General features: G+C 36.8%; 2 protein-coding genes across 4 annotated transcripts in view; one reads left to right on the top strand and one right to left on the bottom strand.

The window, feature by feature from the left end:
- Positions 1 to 1,631: 1,631 nt before the first annotated feature.
- On the bottom strand, positions 1,632 to 17,198 carry MBLAC2 (metallo-beta-lactamase domain containing 2). Its single transcript, XM_079143465.1, has 2 exons — positions 16,309 to 17,198; positions 1,632 to 5,041 (listed from the first exon to the last, which is right to left on the bottom strand). The coding sequence occupies exons 1-2, from the start codon at positions 16,760 to 16,762 to the stop codon at positions 4,656 to 4,658; spliced, it is 840 nt and encodes a 279-aa protein (XP_078999591.1). The 5' UTR covers positions 16,763 to 17,198; the 3' UTR covers positions 1,632 to 4,655.
- A 127-nt stretch (positions 17,199 to 17,325) lies between these two features.
- POLR3G (RNA polymerase III subunit G) overlaps positions 17,326 to 26,589 on the top strand; it is a 35,135-nt gene continuing 25,871 nt past the window's right edge. For 2 of the 3 annotated variants that reach the window (XM_079143468.1, XM_079143466.1), the window contains exon 1: positions 17,331 to 17,493. The gene's annotated coding sequence lies outside the window, so the exon portion shown is untranslated. Of the gene's footprint in view, positions 17,494 to 26,589 lie in introns of all 3 variants that reach the window. The other variant, XM_079143467.1, reaches the window with a different exon arrangement.

Here is a 26,589-nt window from a genome sequence, read left to right as displayed (position 1 = left end):
GAAGAAAAGCGAAGATACATGCATTTGCAAACTTGATTCTTCTTGAGCTGGTGAAATTTTTTTGGTGCTGCACTACCAAAGTATTCCCGACTCCGATTTTTCAGCCTTTGAATATAGACTTGAACAAATGACTCTCCAAGGAGCTCCCAGGTCTTCAGCCTTGGATTGGGACTGCACCACTGGTCCCTCTTGTTTTGAAGCTTCCAGCTTCTTGGACTACTGGCTAGTACCAGCTTTTTCCTGGCTCTCCAACCTGCCGATGACCACTAAGGAACTTTGCAGTCTCTAATTATGTAAACCTAGCAAGTGATCAAATAAATTCCTCTCACAATTTGTATATACATTCTATTAGGTGATTTTCCTCTAAAAAACTTAATACATTTGCTCAAACAACCCTTCTTTTCCCATGAGTCTCTCCCATGGATCTCCTAGTCATTTTCCCACAATATACTCCCTAGAGCTAAAATTCCCTTTTTCTTTGCCATATCACACCTTCACAACGTATCATTCATTCTTTGTTAAAATGGCATATAAGCTCTCAGGCCTATTGTATTTCTGTGAAACTTCATTTCTTATAAAAGAAGCATCTGTATGAAGGCAAAAATTTTATCATCAAATAAAATTTGTATAATTTTCTCTTGTTAATCTTTCTTTTCTCAGTTTAACTCTCAGGTCCAGTCACAGAACCTAAGAGGGTAGAGGAAAGGTCTTAACTCCCTTAGAGCAGTTTACCTTTTTCTTACCAAAATTTATAGGCATTCTTTATATTTGCTCTTTTTCTCCCTGTTATTCAAGTTGTAAATATTTTCTTCTAATCTGTCTTTCTCTCTTAACTATGTGGCATCTAAATTCTAAGGCATTTTAAATGTTGTAATTTTTTTATTTCTATATAAAGCAGATATTTCCTACTCTACAGGATACATAATTTTTTCTTAACACATGTAATTCTGTTTTTCACATTTAGGTCTTTAATTCATCAGGAATTTACGTTAATGATGGCAAAAGGTTTTTTTCCCACATCAACAATGGTAATATTTATTAAATAGTTCATCTTTTTTTTTTTTTTTTAGAACTTAGGTATTTAATAATATTAAGGAATCAATGTTAATTATTTTTGGTATAATGGTATTGTGATGTTAGAAGTCCACATCCTTTAGATATATACTGAAATATTTATGAATCTATGCTAGGTTATGCTAGCGGGGACAGTAGTAGTAAAGTTAAACAAGACTGGCTCTAGTTGCTAACTGCTGGAGCCACATGATGTGTGCACAGGGGGTCATTACATTCTACTTTGGCAAATATTTCAAATTTCCCATGACAAGAATACCCCTAAATTTTTAGTCAAGTCACCATGACTTATACACCCAGTAGAAATGTGTGATGATTGAAGTAGAACAATTTGAGGTCACTTGCAGATTTTCTCCCAATAGTTCATCTTCTATCCATTGATTTGAAATGCCTTAAGTAATAAAAGTTTATATGAGTACTTTTCTGTTTCCAGGTGATCTGTTCCCATACTTTGACTCTTCATTCATCAAGAAATTTGCAAAACTGCATTTCATACAAGAAATACCCTTGTTCAGAAACTAAATAGAAATCTGCAAATGTCATAAAATACCAATTGAAATAAATGTTCACTTTAATATTTATTACACGAATGTTTACTTACATTTATCTGAAAATTATAAGAGGACAATTTGTGCATTACATTCATATTACTATCCATAAAGAACAATACATAACTATTTATTCAACTACATCAGGATAACACACAAGGTTTTCATTTGTTTTAAGATTCTCAGTTAAAAAGAGATATGGAAAAAAAACGACATTGAATAAGAAAAATGAATATTGTAAGATAAATTAACAATATAAATAAAATTATTTCTAAATGTCTTAATTTAACAACTTTGAATTATACTTACATTCTAATATTTCCCAGAATCATAAATTACAATAAAGGTCACTGTCAGGGTGAAAATATCTAATTTAAAAGCTTTTTTTTAAAATATGTTATTATGCTTCAATATCATCTGATTTATTATTGGCACATGTGGCATCTTGGAAAAGTAAAAATATACTGCCAATTTTATGTGTTGTGCAGGTATAAGAGAAAGAACACAGTTTAGGGGTAGACAGACCTGTGTTCAGTTACCAGCTTTGTCCTGTTCTGTGAAGCTGGTCAATTACCTCTTGGTGCTAGAACCAGGATTAAATTAAATAATGCATATTTTAAATGTATAGCATGGATAATCAATGAATGATATCCTTTCCCTAATTTATTTCCATTTTATTCACACTGTAGCAACAGCAAAATACCACTGTCTTATGTTGTGTTACAATTTGAAAAACTAAAAAAAAAAATTGCCAAATTAAAAAATATCAATCTGTTCCAAAAAATTACACTTTTAATAAATAAGGAAATCTTTCAGGAAGAGTAAATGTTTTCTAATAAAATTCAATGCCTACGGTACTCTGATTTTTTAAAAAATTTCTAAAATAAGATAAAATGGTCAATGGTTAAGGACTTTTGGTTTTCTTTTGTGCTGCTGATATAAAAATAATGGCTATATTTAAGGCTTATTAAGTGATTGTAGTTGCCCTGAACCAAATCTATATTCTCAGTGTTGTACTCATTTGAAACAGACCTACTGCCTTGAATAACTACCACAGAGAACTCTCATGATATTCTATATGTGAACCAACCTTGGCCTCTTTCTGACTCTGAGGTTCATTTGGTGGCATGTGGCAGTTCAGCTCAGCCCATCTGCAATAAACATGACTCTTATACACAATCACAAATCTCTTTTTCTCATGCTAAATATATGGTGCTTGGGAGAAATGGGATTCCTTGAAAAGGAAATTTATATTGTCACAAGGAAAGACTACCTAGTAATTCTTACATCCCCGTTCTTGAATCTTTTTGTTTCCTACCCTAACAACCTAACAAGTCATCCTTCCAAATGTGACTCAAAAATCCTAACAACGGCCTATAATTCCAGCAGCTTGGGAGGCTGAGGCAGGAGGATCGTTGAATTCAAAGCCAGCCTCAGCAATGACAAGGTGCTAATAAGCAACTCGGTGAGGCCCTGTCTCTAAATAAAATACAAAAAGGGCTGGGGATGTGGCTCAGTGGTCGGGTGCCCCTGAGTTTTCATGTTTCATGTGCCTTCAATTTCCAGCTATAATGTCTCTGACTCTTGAGGCTTCCAGGTGCTGTGCATGTATGTACATGACTGTGTATATGTGTGTGTGTGTGTGTGTGTGTGTGTGTGTGTGTGTGTGTGTGTGAAAGAATGAATAAAAAGCTAAAAAATCTGGATATCTGCACAGTAGAAAAAGTTACATAATATGAAAGAAAAAATAATTGCTGGACCTTCCTAATATTAAAAGATCTGATTTCCAAAGCATTATCAGTTTGGTTCCAGACATGTCAATAATAAAAATGCAGTGAAAAAAAGTCTAAAAAACCTTTATGAAATACTCCAAAAGGGTTTTTAATAAATGATTATTAAGAGCATCAAACCAAAACATTTTACTAAATAGTGGTTTAACCTTTTCTATGACTTAGGAATGCAGACTTGTTTTCATTCAAGAGAAAGAATACTGAATAGGAATAGGTGTTGTGAATCAGGATTAAAAAGGCCATTCATTCTAGATCAATACCTAATGGACATTTTGCAATTAACTTGAAAATTCTTCTGTGGTACAGATGCGTTGTTAGGTAAAAGAATAGCGTATATCAAGATATCATAGATCTCCATAGTTGTTTTGATACTGCAAAATATTACACAATACTGAAGTTGCTATTTAACAAGAAAGATTTTGTTTATAATAGCTGTTAGTATTAAAATAGGATGTAATAAAAATTATTCTCAATATGTATATTTTCAAATTTTCCTGACAGTGTCCTCCTAAGAAACCTGACAATTTGTTGTTAGATTACATACTTGAATTTCACTTTTATGACTGAAAATATTACTTACATAATAACAGACAACAATAAATAGCTTTTACTGAAGTACTCTGAAATTTATATTTAAAGCTTTGCAATAAAACAAAATTTATAATTTTCATAAGTTAAATTACATAGCATATAATATATAATTACAAACAAAATAAATAAAATGCAAAGAGGCTTAAAAAATTCCAGACAATAACCATAGGATGTTTTAGCTGTCATTCTAAATGGTTAGATTTTACATGTTCATATTGAATTCTAATGGATTTTAAACACAAGAAACTTTATCTTAAAATAATATAATAAAAAAATCAAGTTTGGCATATAAACATAAGGCTCTAGATGCTTTTTTTCCTGGTCACCTAGGAAATAAAATAAGAAAAATGGGCAAGGACAGTTCTATTGTTGCAAAATGCCTCTGTGTCCCTTTATACGCTTATGGCATTTTAGAGCAAATATTATGACAGCTTTGGCAAACTGTAAGTTTATTTAAGAAGTTACTTACTTGGAAGAAAAAAATTAAACTAAACCTTCCTCTTTTTTGGTTTTTTCACTCTTAATCTTTTTTTCTCTAATATACAACAGTGGTATAAAAGCACTTTTGAAATGCACACCATTAACCATTTTAAACAGCACAAAATGAAATGGAATAATGGATACAGTTAATCAAAATAGATTATCAGCATAGATACTAGGGTGAGGTCCTAGAATTTGTTACACGTAGGGCTAAACTTGCAAGAGATCGCAGGGCAAAAGTAGATACTTTGTGACATATCCCAGCTTTTGAAATATAGTTAGATGCCAATCGAAAAAGCCTTTCAGCACCAAAGGTATTGAAGTGCCCAGGGAGCACTTTCTCAACCAGACCTCTGTCCACTAATTCTATTAGACGTTCACAAGTTCCAACATAGTCACTTATCCTGCTGTATGGGAGCCAATCAATCAGTGATCCATCATATACAACATCTCCACTGAAGAGAATCTTTCGGTCTTTGTCATGTAAGCAAATACTGCCCCTGGAGTGACCTGGCATGTGCATAACAGTGAGTTGTCTGTCACCAAGGTTGATCACATCCCCTACAAATGGAAACAGAATTTACAGATAAATATGTTGTATATTTGACTCTAAATACTTAAAAAATACAAGTACTTTAAATGATTTTAAGAAAATTGGGAAGGATAATACTCATTCTACTTTTGTTCCATAAATACTGTATTTCTGAATGACAATTTAAAAATAAATGGCCTATATTTAATTCCTGTTCGCTAGAGCAGTGTTTGCCAAAGTGAGTAATTGTACAACACTACTTCTGCAAGTCATTATGATAAATCAGATGATTCTGTGGTCAAACAATTTTGGAACTGTTGCTTCAAAGAAAATTAAGCATCTCTTTTCTGTAAGGCTTAGAGCTTTTAATACCAATGAATACTATAGAAATACATAAGGTAAATATAGCTGTACAATTTGCCAGACTTATTTGCTCAGGAAACTTTTACATTTCAGAACATCCCATGGCACCACTATCCTGTTGGCACAATTCATAAATGTTCCTCTAGTGAACTGTATTACATTTGCCCCTTGTTGGTTTACCCTATGAGCATTATAGCTAGAGTAACTGGTACATAGGATGATGCTTTGGCTAATGCTATTGCTGAGTAATAAATTATCCTTTGTTTTTGACCCAGGAAACTCATGTCCTCTGTCAAAATCCATTAAATGATGGCAGGCTAACTTGCAAGTAGGATAAAATTTCAGACTCACTAGAGTTATTCACAATGGGGAGTAAATGGAATTATATAGGTACAAAATTGCTGCTTCACTGGAATTAAACCAGTACTAACTTCAAGTAAATCATGATAAGGTTAAGTATTCATATTGTAATCTGTAATGCAAACACCATGGGAAGAAAATCAAAGAAATATAGCTAAGAAGTCAGTAGAGGAATTAAATGGTGTAATAATCAGAATTGGTTAAAGATAAAAGGAAACCATAAAGAAGAGATTAAAAAAAGAAATGAGATGTAATAAACAAAACAGCAGACCTAAAAACCAACTGTATTACATTAAGCATGAATGGGACAAACACTGAGTAATTATGGTCAGAAATCATCAGATTAGATTAAAAAGAAAGATATATGCAATTAACAAGAGGAATTACAAGGTCAAAGACAAAAATTAAAGTTATACCATGTACGTATTAATTTGAGTGGCTCTATTAGTATAAGACAAAATAGCTTTTTAACACGAGAAATGCTACTGGAGAACAGGTATATTTTTATGAGGCTATAAATCATGTCAATACATTTTTAAAATAATAAATGTATATGTACATAAAACAAAGAACAAAAATGCATGAAGGAAAATGTGACAGAATGGAAATAAAAATAATTCATTAATCATATTTGTAGAGTTCAAAATTCTTCTCCCTGAGTAAAACATATAAAACAAATAAATAGAAAATAGGTAAGGATACAAAAACCCAAACAACTCCCTTCAATCAACTTGACTTAACTGACACATATAAGATACTTCACTTCAAGATAGTGAAGAACACACTATTTTTAAATTTACATGAAATATTCACAGGACATCAATGAAGTTTTAAAAAATTTAAAAGGATTAAACCATATGAAGTTATGTTCGCTGACCACATATAATTAAAATTATGATAACTAGAAATAATGAACTTAATTTATAATTTCTTTTCAGTACTAGGAATTGAACCCAGGTCCTAGTGCATGCTGAAAGAAATATGAGCTGCATCACAAGCCCTTTTTAATTTCTACTTTGAGACAGGTTCTCACTAAGTTGCCCAGGCTGGTCTGACACTTGTGATCTCTAGCCTCAGCCTCCTGAGTAGCTGGAATCACATGTGCACACAACGGCACCCAGTCTATAATACATTTAAATTTTATTTTTAAATTGTAGAAAGACACAATATTTTTATTATACTTTATTCATTTTAAGTGGTGCTAAGGATCACCCAGTGTCACCCAGTGTCACACATGTGGAGGGTAAGCACTCTACCACTGAGCCACGATCCCAGCCTCTATAATACATTTTTGATAACAAAAAAGGCATAAAACAAATACCAAAAAAAAGGAAACATCCATATAAATTAAATATTATACTTCTACAAAATTTATAAAATCAAAAAGAAAATTAGAAAAAAAAACTGTATTGAACTAAGAAAAAAATAAAACATCCAAATGTACGAAATACAGCTACCTAAGCAGTGCTTAGGAGAAATTTACTTTAGATGCTTATTTTATAAGTAATAAATGCTTAAAATCAATAACCAAAGTATCTTAAGTAGATAAGAAAAGAAAGGCAAATCAGACATGAAGTATTAAGCAAGAAATAATAAGGAGTGCAGCAAAAACAAATGGTATAGGAAACAATTATCACTAGAGGAAAAAAAATCAATGAAACCAAGTTTCATTCTATTCAAAGGGAGAGAAATGCTGTCACTGTTAGAAGAATTAACATCATTAAGATGGTAGTTTAACCCATTTCTCTTGCTTAATTGTCTACTAATAACGTTTAAAATTCTGAGCCAACATAGTAGCCAAAGCCACAGGCAACTATTAGCATTTGAGGCTGGTTCAACAAAGGATTAAATTTTTTATTTTAATCAATCTTAATTTAAATTTGTATTTAGATAGTCACATGCAGCTTATAGCTACTGTAATGCTCAGTAACAGATTTAATACAATCTCAACTAAAATATCAATATACTTTTTTGAACAGATTGAAAAATCTAACTATAAATTTACATAAAAATACAAACATGGTGCTGAGGATACAGCCCATCTTGTAGAGTGCTTGCCTAGCATGCACAAGGGTCAGGGTTCAGATACCCAGCACTTTGAGGGGCGGGGAATGCAAACAACCTACAATAACCAATACAATTATTATGGAATAGAAAAACAAAGTTGAAAGACTAATACCACCTAATTTCAGGATGTTCAACACTACAGCAGGTAATATGTCACTGGCTAAATGACAAATAAAAACAATACTAATTGTTAAAAAACAAAAACATAATAATGTGAGAATGGAGACTCCAGAAGTAGACACTCAAAACAGGGTTAACAAAGTTAAAGGCAGTTCAACCCAAGGTAATGCAGTGGGTAAGAGGAGAGTCTTTTCATTAAACTAAATTGGAATACTTTGGATATCCATACCAAAACAAAAGTGAACTTCTCAAACTTCCTCCTCATGATATTCACAAAAATTAACTCAGAAGAAGTCATAAACATAAATTTGAGAGCTTCTAGGAAAGGAAGACAACAACTTTTACAATCTTAGACTCTACATGGATATAGCACAACTAACGTGAATCATAAGAAAAAAATGACTAATTTGACTTCATCTAAGTTATAAACTTCTTGCTTAAAAACTGACATTAATAAAATAAAAAGTGAAGCCACATACTGAGATAAAATATGTAATATTTTATGAATATTACAATAAAATATGTAAAATATTACATAAAATATGTAATATTTTATCTTTATATTATATACACTCATCTGCACTACTGGGGATTTATAGCTCATAATAATTTAAAAAAACAATTATTTAAAAAGAGGAAAGATTTTAATAGAACTTTTACAAAGAAGATCGGATTAGCAAATAAGTATCTGAAAAGATGTTCAACATTATTAGTCATTAGGGAAATGCAAATCAAATCCCAATGAAACATTACTACATTCTCATCAGCATAGCTAACAAAAGGACTAACAAAGTCAAGCATTGGCAAGGACATGGAAAATTGGAACCTCTATAGACTGCAGCTGGGCATGTAAAATGGTATAAATACTTTGGAAAAGTTTGGCATATTCTTAAAAAAATCAACATACATTTACCATACAACTCAGGAATTCTATTCCTAGGTGTGTACTAAGGGAAATGAAAATGTGCATCCTGCACAAAGATTTGTGCACAACAGGTGAATAAATGAAATTTTAGATCCATACAATGGAATGTTTCTCAATAATAGGAATGAACAATGAACACATGCAACAATATGGATGAATCTCCAAAACATCATGCCAAAGGAGAGAGGAAGACACAAAGACTATGATTTACTGAGAATTTTCAGAAAAATCAAAACTACAGTGACACAAAATAATCATTAGGCCAGAGGTGGGAGCAGGGATATATCATCTGCAAAGAAGGAAGAGGGAACGTTTTTATGTGATGGAAGTGTTTTCAAATGTGATTGTGCTTATGATTGTGGAAATGTACATATTTCCTAAAACTCATCAAAATATACACTAAGAATAGTAGCATTAATGGTATGTAAAACATACCTCAATAAAGCTTTTTAAACATATATAAGAAGTGGAAACAATTCAATTGTTCATCAACGGGTGAATGGGTACATAAAATTGCATATTCATCAACTAAAATATTATTTGACAATAAAAAGAAATGAGTACTGACTCATGCTCTAAAGTGGATAAAACTTGAAATTACTTTGCTAAATGAAAGAAGCCAGACACAAATGTCCACACACCGTATGGTTCCATTTATATGAAATTTCCAGAACAGACAAGTCTGGGATGGGGTTATAGGCTGAGAGATTTTGGGGGGCATGGCTAGAGAGATTCATGGGGGGAGCAGAGAAAGGGGGAGAGTGGTGGCCAAATGGTATGGTGCTAATTCTGGGGGTAATGAAAATGTTCTAAAATTGATTGTGGTCACAGATGCACAATTCTGTTGATATATTTGATGCCACTGAATTCTACATGTTAAATGGGTGATTTGTACACAAATTATATCTAAATAAAGCTATTAAAAAGAGATACAATGGAATTGAATGCAAAACATTTCAATAATTTTAAAGATAAATATAATATAAAATTCATTTTCTAAATATGCTGAGTACTTCTGGCTTCTGCTTTGACAGTTCAGGGATTCACATTCTTCTATGAATTCAAGAGCAAAAGAACCCCTTGTTATTTGAATATCATTAGTATTAAAAAAAAAAAAAGACCTAAAATAAGGACTAAAATTTTATAGTAAATAGTAGGAAAATGGTTTGAGATTTCACTTTAAAGAGTTACTAAATTTAATCTTAACAATAAAGAGACATTTTGGTAGTTTACTAATCAACCTTGCTCAGCATTCAAAGTAATATTAAATTTAATAATAATCTTGTAGTGTGATTTTTTTTTTGGGGGGGGCATATATGGAGGATCCCTTGGGCAAAAGCATTCCAGGCTTCATTAACTTTCCGAAGGGTCTTTCTAAACACTTTAGATTTCTAATTCTTTGCTTTTGAAGTGCCATTTGTGCCACTATCTGTATCACCTTGCCTTCCTTCTGTTTTAAACTGATCTGGTCTACAATAGTGCTTTTCAAAGCATCGTCTGAGGACCAGGAAGTTCAGCCAGCCATAGTAGTGGTAGTAGTTTTCCAGGTGATTTTCTTTCTTGTTCTTCTTTCTTTTAAATGCATGATATAGTTTGAAAAGCAAATCAAACCCAGATTTCTAAGATTTGACTGTGATACTTGTTGGACATACACCTTCTTACCCTGAGTCCAGAATTCCTGAATCAGTCTCCTAGGGAAGAGTCTCTGAAATCTTAATACTGAACAAGAAACTAGGGTGATTTTCATTATTGGGCAAGTTGGGAAGCAATGAACGATCCCAGCTGTTCCCAAATGTTAGGTGTGTGGCCAAGTCATCTATAGGAATTGTTAAACCACAAGCACTGGGTACAGCCCCCAGTTTCTGGTCTGGTAGGTCCAGCATAGCATCAAGAATCTGCATTTCTTACAAGGTACCAGGTAGCACTGAAGGCTGTTCAATTAGAACCACACTTTGAGAAATACTACTCGGTCAGCATTGTCTATTCAGTGATGACAACACTTAAAAAGAAGGATCAAGTGGAAATAGTGCATCATCATAATTATACTATATAATTCTATGCAATGTAACTCTATATAATAATATATCTCTCAAACTGTGCTACGGAGAACCACTCCATCAGCATCACCTGGTAATTGTGTTAACAATAAGGCTTCCTTTGTCCCACACCAGTCCTATAGTATCTGAAGTTTTCAGCATTAGGGTCAAGAAATTGCTGTTTTAAATAAGTTTCCCAACTGGTTGTTTTGCACACTAAATTAAAGAACCATGGTCATGCCTAATGATTCCAAGTAATGTGTAGCCACAGGGATAAAAACTCTGAAATAAGTTTGGTTCTGGATGTACTTTCAGGGCAACATCAAGAAGCCAGGACCCCCCACATCTACTTGGGTTAGCTGAAATCTATTTCAGTGTAAAAAAAAGAGCCTCATTTGCTGCTTCATCTTCTTTTCTGGTCCCAGGAATCACATTAAGATGATATCAGACACTCCAGAATTTCTCTGCATTCCATTCACAAAAAAAAAAAAAACAGAATTCTACAGGATAATTAGTCCAGATTTAAGGTGCCTCTGAGGAGAGAGAGAGAGAAAAAAAAAAAAAAAAACCCTAACATTTACTGCATAATTAACAGGTAAGGCAAAAAAAATTATTGCCAAGTTGATTTAATAACAGGACTTCTGGAGATCAATTATTTGATAAATGTATAAAGAAGAGAAGCGGGGGTGGAGTTTTATCCTAAACAGAAGCTACAGAGAATCACCAATGCAGAGATAAAGCCTTACTGATTTTTAGATATATATCCAGGCATTAGTCCAAATATTTACCAACAGTTAAATAATAATGGAAGTTAAATAGTAATGGAAGACTTAAGTACCCACATATCAAATCAGATACCAACCATAAGCAACTACTAAGTGCATTTATAGCTGAAGACCATCAGTTCTACCATTACTCTGTGGCTGAATAAATGATTCCCATATGCTGATAATACTTAAATCTAGCTATTTCATGGTGTCTTCTCCCTTAAGACCTAGAGTAGTCTAGAAAATGTATCACAAGTATAATACGCATACTTCTTCAAGCCTCACTGATGCAGCTGTCCAGATCCCGGTCATACTAGACATCTCAAATGAACTTCCCCATCATGGAATGTCATCCTTTTTTTTTAATTTCAGGTTTTACTCAAAGAAATATGTGTAAATATTTGAAATAAAACATTTAGGTTTTAAAATACAAGAAAAAAATTTGTGCCCCCTTCTCTACTGACAATTTTGCTCTCAAAAGCATTTTTAACAATTTGTCATTTCAACTAACTCTTCCAGATATACTTATTTCCAAATATTTATCTTCCATTTCTTGGTTTACCAATTAGGTATGCTGCACTGATTCTATGTATGTATTATTATTTCTTAGTTCCAAATTTCATGTTACCTATTAATTTTCATTATGACATTGAAGGATTTTTATCTTTCAATTCCTCATACTCCATATACCATACCATCTTTACACATGTATGCATTTCTCATTCTCTTACCATCACAGATGCAAAAGAATTATGATTTAACTCCTCCAATATGGAGCTCTCTATGCCTGGGGTACTGCCATTGTCAGAATATAATCCACTGCACCATCTTGATAATTTCTTTTGACTTTCCTCTGCATTTAATTTCCTGTTTACTGTACTAGATGTCTGTCTTTCTGGGTTTTCCCCCTTATTTTGGAGGGGCTTACCCTGGTGGTTTCCTAAGTAACAATATGTAAGAAATAATATTTTGAAAACTTGATTGATAATAGGATGGATATAAAATTCTAGGATGGGAATCAGTGTCATTTAGATTTGCAGGCAATTTTTTTTTCTTTTTCAGTTCCAAAGCCATTCTGATCTGAATAAAAAACGCTTTTGTTTAAATTTCTGCAAGCTTATAGAATCTTCTTTGATTACAATGTTGTGCACTTTTACAGTAATGTGCTTTGGTTTGGGTGTTTTTATCCATTGTACTGGAAATTCACATCTTTTAACTATGAGATATATTTTTGGATTACCACTCTCTTTCCTATTTCTTCTCCTTCACTTAATTTATCTCTGCTTCTATTATCTGAATGTTGAATTTTCCAAACTGTTCTTCTACTTATATAGTCTTTTTCTCACCTACTTTCCATTTTGCCTATCTGCTCTCCTGTAAGTTTTCAATTCTATCTTATCTGTCTTCTACAGAGTAATTTCTGATGTTTTAAATTTCAAGAGCTCTTCATGGGTATTGTTCTGTTGTTTACTGTCTCTTTGATATTTGCAGTGCACTAGTTCATCTTATCCCCCTAATGATATTGTTGATAGTCCCCCATAAGTTGCTTTATGCTGTTTAATATTTGATGTCATGTTACAGGATTTTCTCAGATTTTTCATAATGCTTGTTGCCTGTTTTAAGAGTGGGGGATGAAAATGCTGCTTGAAGCACAAGGATGGGGCCTAGTGACATCTCAAGTGACCAGCAGGGAGAGCAGGTCAGAGATACTTAAGAATTCCTCAACATGGGCATCTTTCCTCTAGGGGTCAGATTCCCAGATAAGATTTTCCTAATTTCCTACCCTGCGGGTAAATGCCTGGTTCTCAAACTTCTCCACTAGGGAAACACACACACACACACACACACACTCTCTTTTATTCCTTCTGTTTTTCACACTGAGTTCCTGAACTCAATAATGCTCAGCATCTCTCAATCAAGAAACTCCTCTATTTTACCATTTCCAGAGAATAAATTAACTGGATGAACATGGGGCAGACACATATAGGGAAATAATGATTATAGAGTTTTAATAGCTTAAAATGTTTACAACCAATTTTATTTCAGTATTCCCTTTGCCCCCACTGAGGTACCAGCTACTGCTAATTTCTGAGCCTTTTAAGGCTTCTTTTGTGCAGACTGAATTGACTCTTGATTTCCCATTGCTGGCATAGTAAAAAAAACTACTCAGTCACCACATCTACTTTCTAGCATCTAAAAGAGAACCCTTAGCCCATGTAGATTTATGCTTGAAACGAACAAATCATGGTATCTTACTAGGAGTATTAGTGCAGCATTGGAAGGGAGCCAAATTAGATGTGTCTGTTCAATCTTCTACCTTTCTGGAATCTGTATATTTTATTTTTAATCTCCTCAAATAATTTCAGTCCACCTGAAACCACTCCTCTAATTGAGAAAATATCTGGTGACTGGGAAAATTGTTTAAACATATACAATACAATGGAGACAAAATGCCAGGACTTGAATATTGTAAAAAGTAGGCATGATGTCTGCCCATTTGAGAGGCATGTTATATCTAAGATCTAGCACTATCTTCTCACAGGAAAATATCATTTCATTATTAATAAGGCAAGTTGTTTTTTTCATCAAAGATAAAGCACTGGATGATATGGCTGTTCTCTCCTTGTCCTCCTGTTCCTCATTTATAAGTCAGTTTTGAGATTAGAGATACAGTGCACAGATTTATGCTTCTCCATAGAGCTGATCATCAATCCACTAATGAAATGTAATAAATAATTCAGTCATTTTGTGTTCTAACCAAAGTAAGGAAGACTATATGGGATTCGGTATGTACTGTGTATGCGGGTGTGCACCTGTATGTGACTTTTTAATAAAAGTATTTTATATCTCCTTCTAGGTACCTGGATTATGTTAAGAGCAGTTAGCAGGCCATATCATTCAGAAGAGACAGGAAATTAATATTCCTGAGAAGGAAATTAGATGCTACTTGAGAGGATGAGGCATCCAGCTCCTAATGAAAAACGAGACTTTTGATAACACAGTACTATCACCTTCACAAGTGTTTGCAAATATTAAGCTTTCTTTTTACACCTTCAAAGCTTTAAAGCACCTGGAATTCAGGAAACCTGGGTTCCAGTACCAGTTCCTTCCAAAATGTCAAGGAGATCTCAGGTAGGGTATTCAGGTCTGTGTAGATCCTCTCTTCATCATAAAACAATAATTCCTACCATTCTTTCACCCTTGATAGTCTGAATATCCATCAGCTGCATGGAAATCCTACCTCTCAAAGTATCAATTCTATCAAAGAAATATAGTAAAGTATATTTAATGTACATAATTTTTGCACCTCAAATTGTCAAATAAGACTTTTTTTTAATACCCAGAATTAAAACTTTAAGGAGACTTATTAGGTGGAGAATGAGGCATAGACTTTTACAGTTGTTTTAATGTTACAAATGATCAAGATATCATCTGTAAGAAAAACTGATTTCTGTAAAATATTTTATTATTTGCTATATTGTTTAGTTCTATAGTGAGCTTCATCATAGTGCAAAACTGGATATTTCTACTTCATGAAGGCATGTTTAATAGGCTAAATTGGCAATTAAAATGATAAGATAGAAAGGAAAGAAGGGACTTTCACATCCTACTTAGAATTATCATATTTCTTGGCTATGATTTATGTTATGTTCTTCATGCTTTGATCTATTGTGGCTTGGTTCAAATCATAGCTTTTATCACCATCTTGCTAGACAAGACATTTAACTGGGACTTGGTTACCTCTCTTTTTGTGAGGCTAAAATTCTTCTAAATAGAAGAGAAATGTACCAAATATGCTGTTGTGGCTAATTAGCTCAATTATTTAAGTTTCTGTGTGCAAAGAGTAGGCCCCTATCTTGTTTTATTCCATGAATTTCTCTCTGAAATCCCATCACGTCTTTCATAGCCAAAGACGACCAAGGCCATCTATTTATTAGCCCACATACTTCATCCCCATAGGAAAAAAAAAAAACAACAAACCTTATTAATCTTTGTCAGGCATCACTTTCAAACAGACCAGATATCTGACATTATCTAAGCTAGACATATTCTATTTTATGTTCACTATCAAGCTTTCTCTCTTGTGAGGCAATATCAAGAAAATAAATTAATCTGAAAGATCAAGAATGAATGCGCAGAATGGAATCACTGCTCTGATGGTTTTCTAAGCCTACAGGTGGGAACTATTCACACCGGCTGATGACTGAGCAAATTAAGTCAGCAGTTTTCAAAACACCCAGCAGAACATGTACTCTTCGTGAGGCGTCATTCCTTAAACGTCTACTCGCTACAAAAGCTCCTGGAAATGTCAGGTCCTCCTGAGGGAAAGAATGGGAAATCCCTGGTCACAAGTCTCTGTAGTGTTACTCCTGCAACAGACACAGGAAACTGACTAGGGGGGTGGTGCCAGCTTTCAAACGAGTAATCAGAATTACTACGCTGTACCAGAGCTACTGTCTACTGGTAGAGAAGGCTGCGATGGCCTCGGCACTGATCTAGTGGGCTTTTACCCAGAGAAGGGTAAGACAGTAGAAATGCTTTTGCGATACATCCAAACAATCCCACTATGGCCACGCAGTTCTGCAAAACGCAGTACTCCGACAGTCTCTCCCCAATTCCCTCCCTTCACGCGAGCGTGTGCCCGTGGGGCCCGTTACCATCTTGCAGGATGAGGGTGGGCTGCACCGCCTGCACTCGGAACTGCCTGGCCCTCCAGCCCGGACTGGGCGCCCGCACCACCTCGCTGTCGGAGAGCCAGGTCACAGTCTCAAAGTTGTCCCCGCGAGCCAGGGCCTCGGCCTCGGCGTGGTGCACGGCCACCTGGTCGAATTGGTAAAGACCTCCGGAGTGGTCGAAGTGCACGTGGGTGGCCACAGCCAGCAGCGGCCTGGGTGCCGCATCCTCTTTGGACCCGCAGTCCTGCAAGAGGCCGGAGGAATACAGGTACTCCGGGAGGCTGCGCAGCCCCAGGCCGGTATCAATCACTACGTCCTGCTCCGAGCCACGCACCAACCAAATATTGGCGCGGTTGCCCGACTCATAAAAGCGTTCTTGAATCCAGAAGATGCCATCGCCCAGAGATTTGTGGGCGTACCACTCGAGCGCCGACATGCTGGGTAGGGGTGCGGCTAGGCAGGGTGGGTGTAGGCGTGTGTGCCTCCTACAGGCTGTCCAAACACTGGGCGCTGCGGCTGTTTGAAGCCCTCTGCCCGCAGCCAAGGAGGTGGCGCAGAGCGAGGGGGCGGGGATGAGGGTGGCGCAGGGTTGGGGGAGCGGGGAGGACACGCACAGACGCTGCCAAGACTTCGCTGCAGCACCCTCCCGCCAGGTCCGTAGAGTGAGGCTGCGCGCCAGCGTCCAGACGCAGAAACTATCGTAGCTTCAGAGTCGCAGCACCGGGAAACGCAGGGGTCACTGTAGCCAACTGGAGCCCAGAAGGGGACACTTTCCCCACCCTGACTGCAGAGTACCTGAGCTATGTGTGGGAAGTACCGGGCTTGGCTTTCCGCCCCCCCGCGCCCCCGGGCTCCTCTCCGCCCACAGGTTGGCGGCGATACGCACTTCCAGTCGGCGCAGAAAGAGTGGGGCCATGCCTGTTGGGTGATGACTACGGCGCCTGCCAAGGGCTAAAAAGCTCTTTCTAGGGGGCGGGGCCTCGCTGAGGTGGGCGGAGCTAGCTGTAGGGCTCTAAACGCGCTCTGGGGCCGCGTGGAGAGTGATGAGCGCTTCTACAAGGTGGAACCTGCAGCACCCGAGCGCCGGCGTCCGCTGCCCACACCCCTTCCTTGCCAGCCGGCACTTCGGCGCACAGTTTTGCCCAAACCTCAAGAATAAGTGATCAGGTAACAGAGGAAGCTACCGAGGACTTGGGAAGGGATGTAGAGAGTAGAGGGGAGTTAAACAGGCACATGGAGAAGGTGGCAGGGATGGGGGGTGGGTCAGGGGCAAAAATTAATTAAAGCGCCTCTGGAATGAGGCGTTGGTAGATAGCTTTACCTCCTTTTCTCCCGATCCCTTCAAAATCTTTTAAAGTCGTCGCTTCCAGGTCTTACATAGATTCCTCATCTTGGGACTGTTCGCAGGGAGTTGGAAGGGAATTTATGCTCTCACTGATAGCAGGAGACTTCAGCAAATCCGGCGATTTTTTTAAGGCGCTGGTCATTGCTGCATATTGCAGCTAAGGACAGATATTCCGTATCTGTTTTCTGAACTGCTGGCACCTTCTCTATATCATGGGAGGAAGGTTTTTAATATGGTTTTCCTTAAAAAAATGAAATTCTAAATACTATTCCATTTTGGAGAGGTTCTTTGGCCACTCGGAAGAGAGTAAAGAAAGTTGTTAGAAAAGCTCAATTAAGGAAAGGTTTAGCACCTTGGGAGGACAGGAAAAGTGGATAATGACTGGGTGTGGCCTCACCAGTCATACAAATCAGCTCTACTTACTAACGAGAGGTCCCTGTCCATCTCCCGCCTCCATTCCCACCCCCCAGCTGTCGAAACATCTACTTAGTCTTCAGAAATTCCCTTGAGAACTTGACTAACTTCCCTGCTTAGACAGGAAAAATTATAAAGAGACCCATGAGACAGCATTATAAAAGATAATTATGCAAACACTTATTGTGGCAACTAATAATAAGCCTAGGTGGAAGGAAAGGTATACTCTCCTCCCTTACACTCCCAAAGTCCTTGGTGGGGGATGTGGCCTGAGTATTTTGCTAATCTAGGTATAGGTTATCTAGTTTACTCAGTTGGTGACTATCTTTAAGCACAAGTCCCTAAGCTGGTTGATGTGTGAAGAACAGAATTTTGTTAAAAAAGTCATGATCTGGATTCTCAAGAATTTGAGGGAAAATATTTGTATACAGATACTTGCAATTTAAGGCAGTATGTGATATGTATCACAGAGGAAAAATGAGGTGCTATAAAGATACAGAAGAAGGAATTGTTGAGTGGCATTTGTGATATTAGGGCCTTCTCAACAGAGAAATACAGAGCTCTCTGTAGTTGGGGTATTCGTCCTCCAGGCAGGAGGGAACCACTAGAGGTGAAATGGAGCAAAATCTGTACTAGTATATGAGCTCAGCCTTTAGTCTCCCCAAAGTTATTTGACTTTTGCCGGACTCTGATGGCGACATAAAAAGGTGATAAGTCTCCAAGGAAGCCTTCACATTTATAGGTCCCTTTGTATTTCACTTCACCCTGAATATCTTTTTCTTCTGTGGCTCTTTCCTTCACTTTTGCCAGGTTTTTGTTCAAATCGTAATGAACAAGACAGCGTTCGTTAGCTACCCTTTCTACAGTAGCACCCATGTTTCCTGCTTTACTTTTCTTTACCTCACTTATCACGCTGACATTGTCTATGAAATTTTTTTTTTGCCATTTCCCATTCTAAACTATGAGCTCAGTGAGAGCAAAGATTTTTTATTCACTACTGCATTCCTAAGATGACTTGACACAGAGAATACTTAATAAAGAAATAGTGAATGGATGATTGAAGACCCTCCCTGGGAAGACAGACAAGGATCAATAATTGCAACATGATTATAAAAAGGACCATACAAGCAGGGTAATACTTGAAAAAAAGAATAGAAACCATTTCCTACACCATATAAAAGAGAGGTATGGTGTAGGTAATGGTCACAAAGTGTCATTTGCATGATATCTTAAAAGATACTAGGGTTTGTCGAGGTGTATGTGGTAGGAAGGACACTCTAGGCAGAAGGAACACTGCATGCAGGAGCTGGTATAGCTAGTGTAGGCTGCATGTGGTAAGAGGCAGAGAGTTAGACTCCGAAGCTGTTAATTAAAGAGAGTGACATGTCAGTATTTGTATTCTAGAGAGATTATTAGAGAGTTCATTGAAAGGGGGTGACTGGCCATAGGAAGTTTATTTGTTATATTTTAGAGGTCTAGATAAGAGATGCTGAGTGCCTGCAGTAAAGCAGAGGTGAAGGAAAGGAAACGAAGGAGAGAGAACACATAGCAAGTAATCATCTACTAATAGATGAGATGAAAGGAGACAGGGCCAAAGCAGGAATGACCACCAGCCTCCTGACTGGGGCAATTTAGATGCATTCATGAGAAAGATACTGTGACTTAACTTTCACTGCTCTAGCTTCCATCGTTTGTATATTTATTCATCTAGCTAATATGTAAAGAACCGTGTAAGACGTGGGAGACAGCATTTAAGTGACAGTCAAAACTCATTAAAATTTTAGAGATGGGGCAATTTTAGAGATAACTCATTCTCTGCCAAGAGGTTGTTTTTATAATGATTAGAATGGAGTTTTGTATTCAGCTCTTGAATATTTGAACTATACTCATTTTCAAACCTTTCAGAACAAATTCTGAGCAGGAATTTTCAGGAGGCATCCTGAAATGAAAGACAGTGCTGCTGATTTCACATTTTTAAATGCAGTCTGTTTTGCAGTTACTAATTTACTTCATTGATTAAAGGCATTTCTGGGATTAAAAAGGTTTTCAACAAGCTTAGACATGTGCTTTAGGTAGCATAATATAGATTAAGGGACAATGAAAAGGTTTCTTAAGGCTTCAACTCATTCCTGCCTTGATAGAAATTAATTTTGTTTCCTTAGGTTATCAGCTAACCTTTTGGGACCTTCCTTTCCTTGTCTGTAAAATGGAAGATATAATCTGCCATCATTTTTAATTTAGTTTACACATTGTAATATTCTGGGTTGTTTGAAAAGAACCGTGCCTTAAATCCTGTCTCTAAGAGGTTCCACTTTTATTGTTCTGGAGTGAGGCCATGGCTGTTGTGTTTTGTTCTGTTTTGTTTTGTTAACTTCAAAGTTCAGGAAAATTTTTAAACAGCTCGATAGTACAATAATTGAATTGTACTTCCATGGAAAGATTTTTTCTCATCAAATTATATTAAATAGGGAAAGCTTCACATTAATTGCAGAGCAATTGTTGTATATAAATCATTATGCTAAGCAGTGAGGAATATAAAATCCCCACTGTTAATATAGTTGAAGAAACCAACAACAAAAACAAACATTTCCCCTTTGAAAAGGCCCCGTTAGTAGTTTTTTTCCTAGAATTAAGGGCTTTATCAATATATATATTACCTCAATTTTTAAAAACCCATTCTTTTTAAACAGGATCTTTCCCAGAGCAAGGTGAGATGAAATGACTTGTGAATGTTGAGGAACTTACACTGGGTGTTAAGGTGAAAATGGATGCATCCAGACAGGAAGAGGGGACAGGTTGCAGTGGAGAGACTGAAAGCCTAAATTGGATTACAGCTGAGAGTCAGGAGGAGCGATTGCAACCATCTTAAAAGAGCCCTGAATACTTAGGGGCTTTGGATTTAATTGACCAGCTAAGAGGGAAGATGAGATGAGTAGCACAACCAAAGCCGTGCTTCCAGATTTATAATGTGGATGAATCAATTAAAATAAAGAGGGATACTACAAAGTTTGCAGTTAATCAGAAGTGGTATGGGGGAGGGCTAGCTTGATTATGGTAGAGAAATTACAAACAAAGGGACATATTGAAGGAAAAATTAGGTGGTTGATTTGTTTAATGATATCTGGCTTACACTAGCACAGTGCCTGGAATTCTCCATATTGGTTGAATGAATGCCTCAAATTAGGCTATTGAAGTAGAAGGGTTGAATAATGAGGAAATAAAGAAAGTTGTTAGAAACCCCTTCATTCAGGAAATTTGACAGGATGAAAAAAGGAAGTAGGCTGTGGATGGATCAGTATAAAGGATTTTGAAGAGTCATCCTTAGGCCTCACCTATGGGCCATTTCTTTTGTGATTCAGTACCAGTGTCCAGGGACTGCTTCTCAACTCTGCAAGGGAAGAAAATGAATTAACCACCTACTGCAAGTGCAGGAGCACTGACTCATGATGACCAAACTAAAAAGTTGTACTTGTGGGCCAGAATGCCGTGTAATTACAAAGGGTATCTCAAGAACTAGGATAGGGTTTAATACCAACAGCAGAACATTGACTAATAATACCAATTTATACATCCAAATTTATACCCTCAAATCTATGCACCCAAAGATTGCTTGATAAAAGCAATGATAACTGAATACCTTCTTTTTAGAGTGATTTTTCAAACCATTTCCCAGGGCCCCACCTCTGAAGACTCTAATATTGTAAATTTGAGAACCTGAGGATCCCCTGGCTTCTGTATGTCCTCCAGTTAATTCTCATATTCTCAAATCCTTCACTTGATTCTCATGTTCAGACAAGTTTGGTAAACTTTACCTAGAATTGTTCTTAATCCTTAATTAATGGCAAATCCTGAACTGGAATGTAGCCCAGTGGTCTTGACCCTGCCTGCTGGATTCCTACAGCTGTTTTTTAAGGTGAAAATGTGAACCCTTCTGCTCAGCAATTTTCATACTTAGAAGACCTGATTTCTGTAGGCTCAGCATATGCTTTAGTGACTCAGCAATTGAAACAAGGTTATTTGAATATTTTTCCTCTTTTAATGTGAACAGATGGAATGAGCTTGTTTATTAATATGAGTTTGTTGTGTGAACTTTATTTTAAGGTAACTAAATAGTGGGTAAGGGAAATTAATACCTGGTAGAATTACAACCAATAAAAGAGAAAGAATAATAAAATCCTTATATCATCATATTGCTATCCATACTGGAGCAGTGGATCTAGGCAGTCATCAGGAGCTGCTGAACTCATTAGGTGAAAAATAGATGGGCGCCTTATAGTAAATGAAGCACAGCAGTAGCACCTGACTCACTGACCACCCTAGTCATCACCAAAAGAGATTAGTGCAGCTTAGTGCAATGCAGTAGGAAAACCAGATGTATCTTTTAAGCGTTTTTTTTGTTTTGTTTTGTTTTGTTTTTTAATAATTTTTTAGTTGTCCATGGGCCTTTATTTTCTATGGGCCTTTATTTTTCTTTATATATTTATTTATATGAGGTGCTGAGAATTGAACCCAGGGCATCACACATGCTAGGCAAGTGCTCTACCACTGAGCCACATCCCCAGCCCTTAAGCATTTTTAAGAAAAAAAAAAAAAAAGAAGAATATGAGTAAGCATCTAGTCTGTTTATTGGCAATCCTGTGACTAGAGCAGTACATTAAACCATATCTCTAGTATGCAGTTTGAAGTCAAGAATAAGGGAAATTTTTGCTACTCTCAAATTATGATCTACAAACCAGCAACATTGATATCTCTAGGAGACTGGTAAAAATGCAAATTATCAGACCATACCCAAGGCCAACTGAACTAGAATCTGCATTTTAACAAGACTCTATATAATTTGCTTGTATTAAGTTTGAGAAGCATCGTACAGGATAGTGACCTCATTTCTTCTACAAATAAATGGTAAAGAAAAAAAGGGACAGGAACTCTGACAGTTTATAGAAAACTTAAAAGATGTTTTCATCAAATGTCATGGTGGATGTTTCATATCTTGACTTAAACTAACCATAAAAACATTTATTTGATAATAGGGAATTTGAATACTGATTGTATATAAGAGGGTAGTAAGGAATTATTGTAAAATTTTTACATAATATTATTTTTAAAGACTTTATCTCAGAGAAGATACATAATGAAGAATTTAAAATAATTTGATTCATGGGAATGGGAGAGTATTAAGATTAGTCATTATTAATTGTTGAAGTCGAGTGATATGGTGTATTCGTCAGCTTTTTGTCATAGTGACAGAATACCTACCCCCCCAAAAAAAAAATTTAAAGGAAGAAAGATTTATTTTGGCCTATGTTTTCATAGGTTTCAGTTCATGATCACTTGGTACCTTGATTCTTGGCCTGTGGTAAGACAGAACATCCTAGTGGGAGGATGTGGCGGAGCATAGCTGCTCACCTTATAAAAAAAGCAGTGAGAGAGGAAGGGCCTAGGGACATGATATAGTTCCCAAGGGCACATCCCCAAGGACTCACTCCTTTCAACTAGATCCCACCTCCTACAGTCTCTACCAGCTCCCAGTAGTTCGTTCAGCTATGAATTCTTCAGTGGAATTATCCATTTGAAGAGATTAGAGTCTTTATAATCCAAGATAACCACTTCTCAAAAACTCTACTCCTGAATATAGGATACCTTCAATACATGAGCCTTTGGGAGACATTTCAGATCCAAATTATAACAGGTGGGTACTTGGGAGTTTATTGCACCCTTTTTCCTACTTACATATGTGTACATAGTATGGTAAAAATAAGTAGCAAGGCATGAAGTTGTACTTTACAATGACAACAGCAAAGATAAAAGCATCTTTTAATATTCAAGCACTTATGAAGGAAAATTTTCAAATATGGAGGCATTAAGGATGAGTTTAGAAAACGTATAATGAAAAATTGTATCTGAATATGTACTCAGTATCACATCCATTATATCAAACCAACGCCATCCTACTTGGGTAATTCTCAGAAAAGAGGAAACAATATTTCCTCAGAGAAAGATATTGAATATATGTCTTGTTTTTGAGTAACTGGAGCCTTAAATGTATGAGAACATTAAAAGTGCAGTGCCTTGTGTTTTAGTCAACTTTTTCACTGCTGTGACCAAAAAGGCCTGACAAGAACAATTAGAGAAAGCAAAGTTTATTTGGAGGTTTATGGTATCAGAGGTCTAAGTTCATAGATGGCCAATTCCCTTCCCTGGGGCTCAAGGTGAGGCAGCACATCATGGCGGAAGGGCGTGGCAGAGAAAAGCAGCTCAGGACATCACATCAGGAAGCAAAAAGAGAGAGTGTTCTCACCATGGACAAACTATAAACCCCAAAGGCACGCACCCCAGGGAACCACCTTCTCCAGCTACGTTCTACCTGCCTACAGTTACCACTCAGCTAGTCCCTATTAGGGAATTAATGCACTGATTAGATTAAGTCTTTTATAACCCTGCCATCTCTAAATTTCTTGCATTGTCTCACACATGAATTTTTGGGGGATACCTCATGTCTAAGCCTTAACACCTTGGTGCAGCTGTTCCCCTGCAAATGAGTTAAGTCAGGCATCACATTCTGAGTTCTAGATTTACAGCAATTAGTTATTTCACTTTTAAGGCTCATTTCTTTAGATCCAGATAATATGTTTGATTTCAACTTCAAAGATACAAACTATAAAGTATCTGATCCTACAGGTATATTTTAACTCAGCTACTCCTTTGTAACTAAGATTTCCACCAGAACAATTTCCACATAGCAGTTTTCCTATGTGTTAGAATTACCTGGGAAGCTTTTGAAGCTGTTCTTGCCTCAAGAGGTCATGATTTGATTGGTTCAGTTCAGTGATTCATGAATTTTAATACATATCAGAAGTACCTAGAGGGTGTTTAAAAACATAGATACAAACTTAAAAATACCAGCTGTTTCTAACTTTCTAACTTGCTGGAGTTTTCGTTGTAGGTTTGCCTTTACTCTCATAGCTCTATGCATTGCCTTCTCAGGAGCTATGCCCACTGATTCCAACCTTGGGACACATTGCCTATCCTCATGGGTCTTCCTTTGACATGTCAATGCAAGCCTCCATTACCCCTTTACTCTTTCATTCCTTCATGCCTACAAAACCATCACCACATGGACACACCAGGTCTGCCACTAGCTCAAGCAGTAGTGAACCCTTGCATCACAGCAACCGTAGCCTCTGAATGCCAGGATATCTGATAATGATGAAGCAGATCCTGGAGAAACAACTTTTTAGGAAGTCCCATGGGAGCAGGGTACTCCTGCCATCACTTCTCAAAGCAAAGTCTTTCAAACAAGTTTTCACTTTTACATCCTTAAGCCTGGGGTGGGTGGGGACTTGCTGATTCCCAAGATGCCATCAAGGTTGTTTTCCTATTGTCTCCAGGCAAAGTACTTGGTTTCTCTTCAGTGGCACTAATGTCTTCAGCAACCATGACTTAGACCATATTTTTCCATGAGCTTTTCTGGTTAAAATGCAAGTTTTGCAAATGTTTCTTCTCTGCTTTCTCCTTGTGATTTCCACAGTAAACCTGACTAAAAGCAGCCAGCAATAAAAATGCTACTGTCTGCATTGAAATTTCCTCCACCAGATAAACTAGTCCATCACCTTTAAACTTGGCCTCACATATAACTTCAGGACTTGAAAAAAATGTTGGCATGTTCTTTTCCAGAATGTACATGAATGGCCTCTAATCTAGCTCCCAAAAGAGTCCCTGTTCCCCTCTGAAACCTCACAACCACAGTCTTTACTGTACCCACTCATATCAGCATTCTGGTCTTCTGAGCTCACACCAGCATCATCCCATTAAACTTGTCTTACAACAACACCATAAGGCTTCTTTAGTCAGCATCTCTAAACATTTCCAAACTCTCCTCACAAACCATCTCTAAAGGTTTCTGAACCACATGATCAGGATAGTGAGAGCCATGACTAACCCCAATTCTTGGTACCAATTTTATGTTATTAGTCAACTTTTCCTCCCTGTGACCCCAAACACCTGACAAGAACAATTTAGATAAAAGATTAATTTGGGCTCATGATTTTAGAAGTTTAAATCCATGATTGGCTGGATGACTCCATCACTTTGGACCTGAGTTGATACAGAACATTATATGGCAGAAGGGGATGGTGGAGGAAAGCTGTTCAGTTTATGCTAGCCACAAAGCAGAGAGAAAGAGAGGAGCCAGAGACAAGTTCCTAAGGTATGCCCCCAGTGTACTACTTCCTCCAATCATGCCCCACTTACCTATAGTTTCCACCCTCTCCAAGTGTCTGTTCAGCTCTCAATCGATTAATCCACTGATGGGGTCAGAGCCAGTCCTTTCTCCAAAGTCCCACCGGACATTGCTGCATTGGGGACCAAGCCTTTGATGCATGAGCTTTTGGGGAACATTTCAGATCCATGCCATAGAAATAGTCTTCAAGTGGATAGGATAAAAGCAAGAGATCAGCCCAAACTTTTCTTGTCCCCACATGTGTCTGAGAACCTGTTGCCAAACC

Source organism: Sciurus vulgaris (genome assembly GCF_902686455.1).
Source record: "Sciurus vulgaris genome assembly, chromosome: 6".
Lineage (NCBI taxonomy): Eukaryota > Metazoa > Chordata > Mammalia > Rodentia > Sciuridae > Sciurus > Sciurus vulgaris.
The sequence above is the reverse complement of the archived record's forward strand: the minus strand, read 5'-3'. Positions and strand labels throughout refer to the sequence as shown.

What these genes read in the sequence shown, in the direction of transcription:
- MBLAC2 (XM_079143465.1), bottom strand. Translation starts at nt 16,762, where the DNA reads ATGTCGGCGCTCGAGTGGTACGCCCACAAATCTCTGGGCGATGGCATC. An exon ending in CACCCTCATCCTGCAAGATG is followed by an intron (nt 5,042 to 16,308) that starts GTAACGGGCCCC and finishes TTCCATTTGTAG; the next exon opens with GGGATGTGATCAACCTTGGT.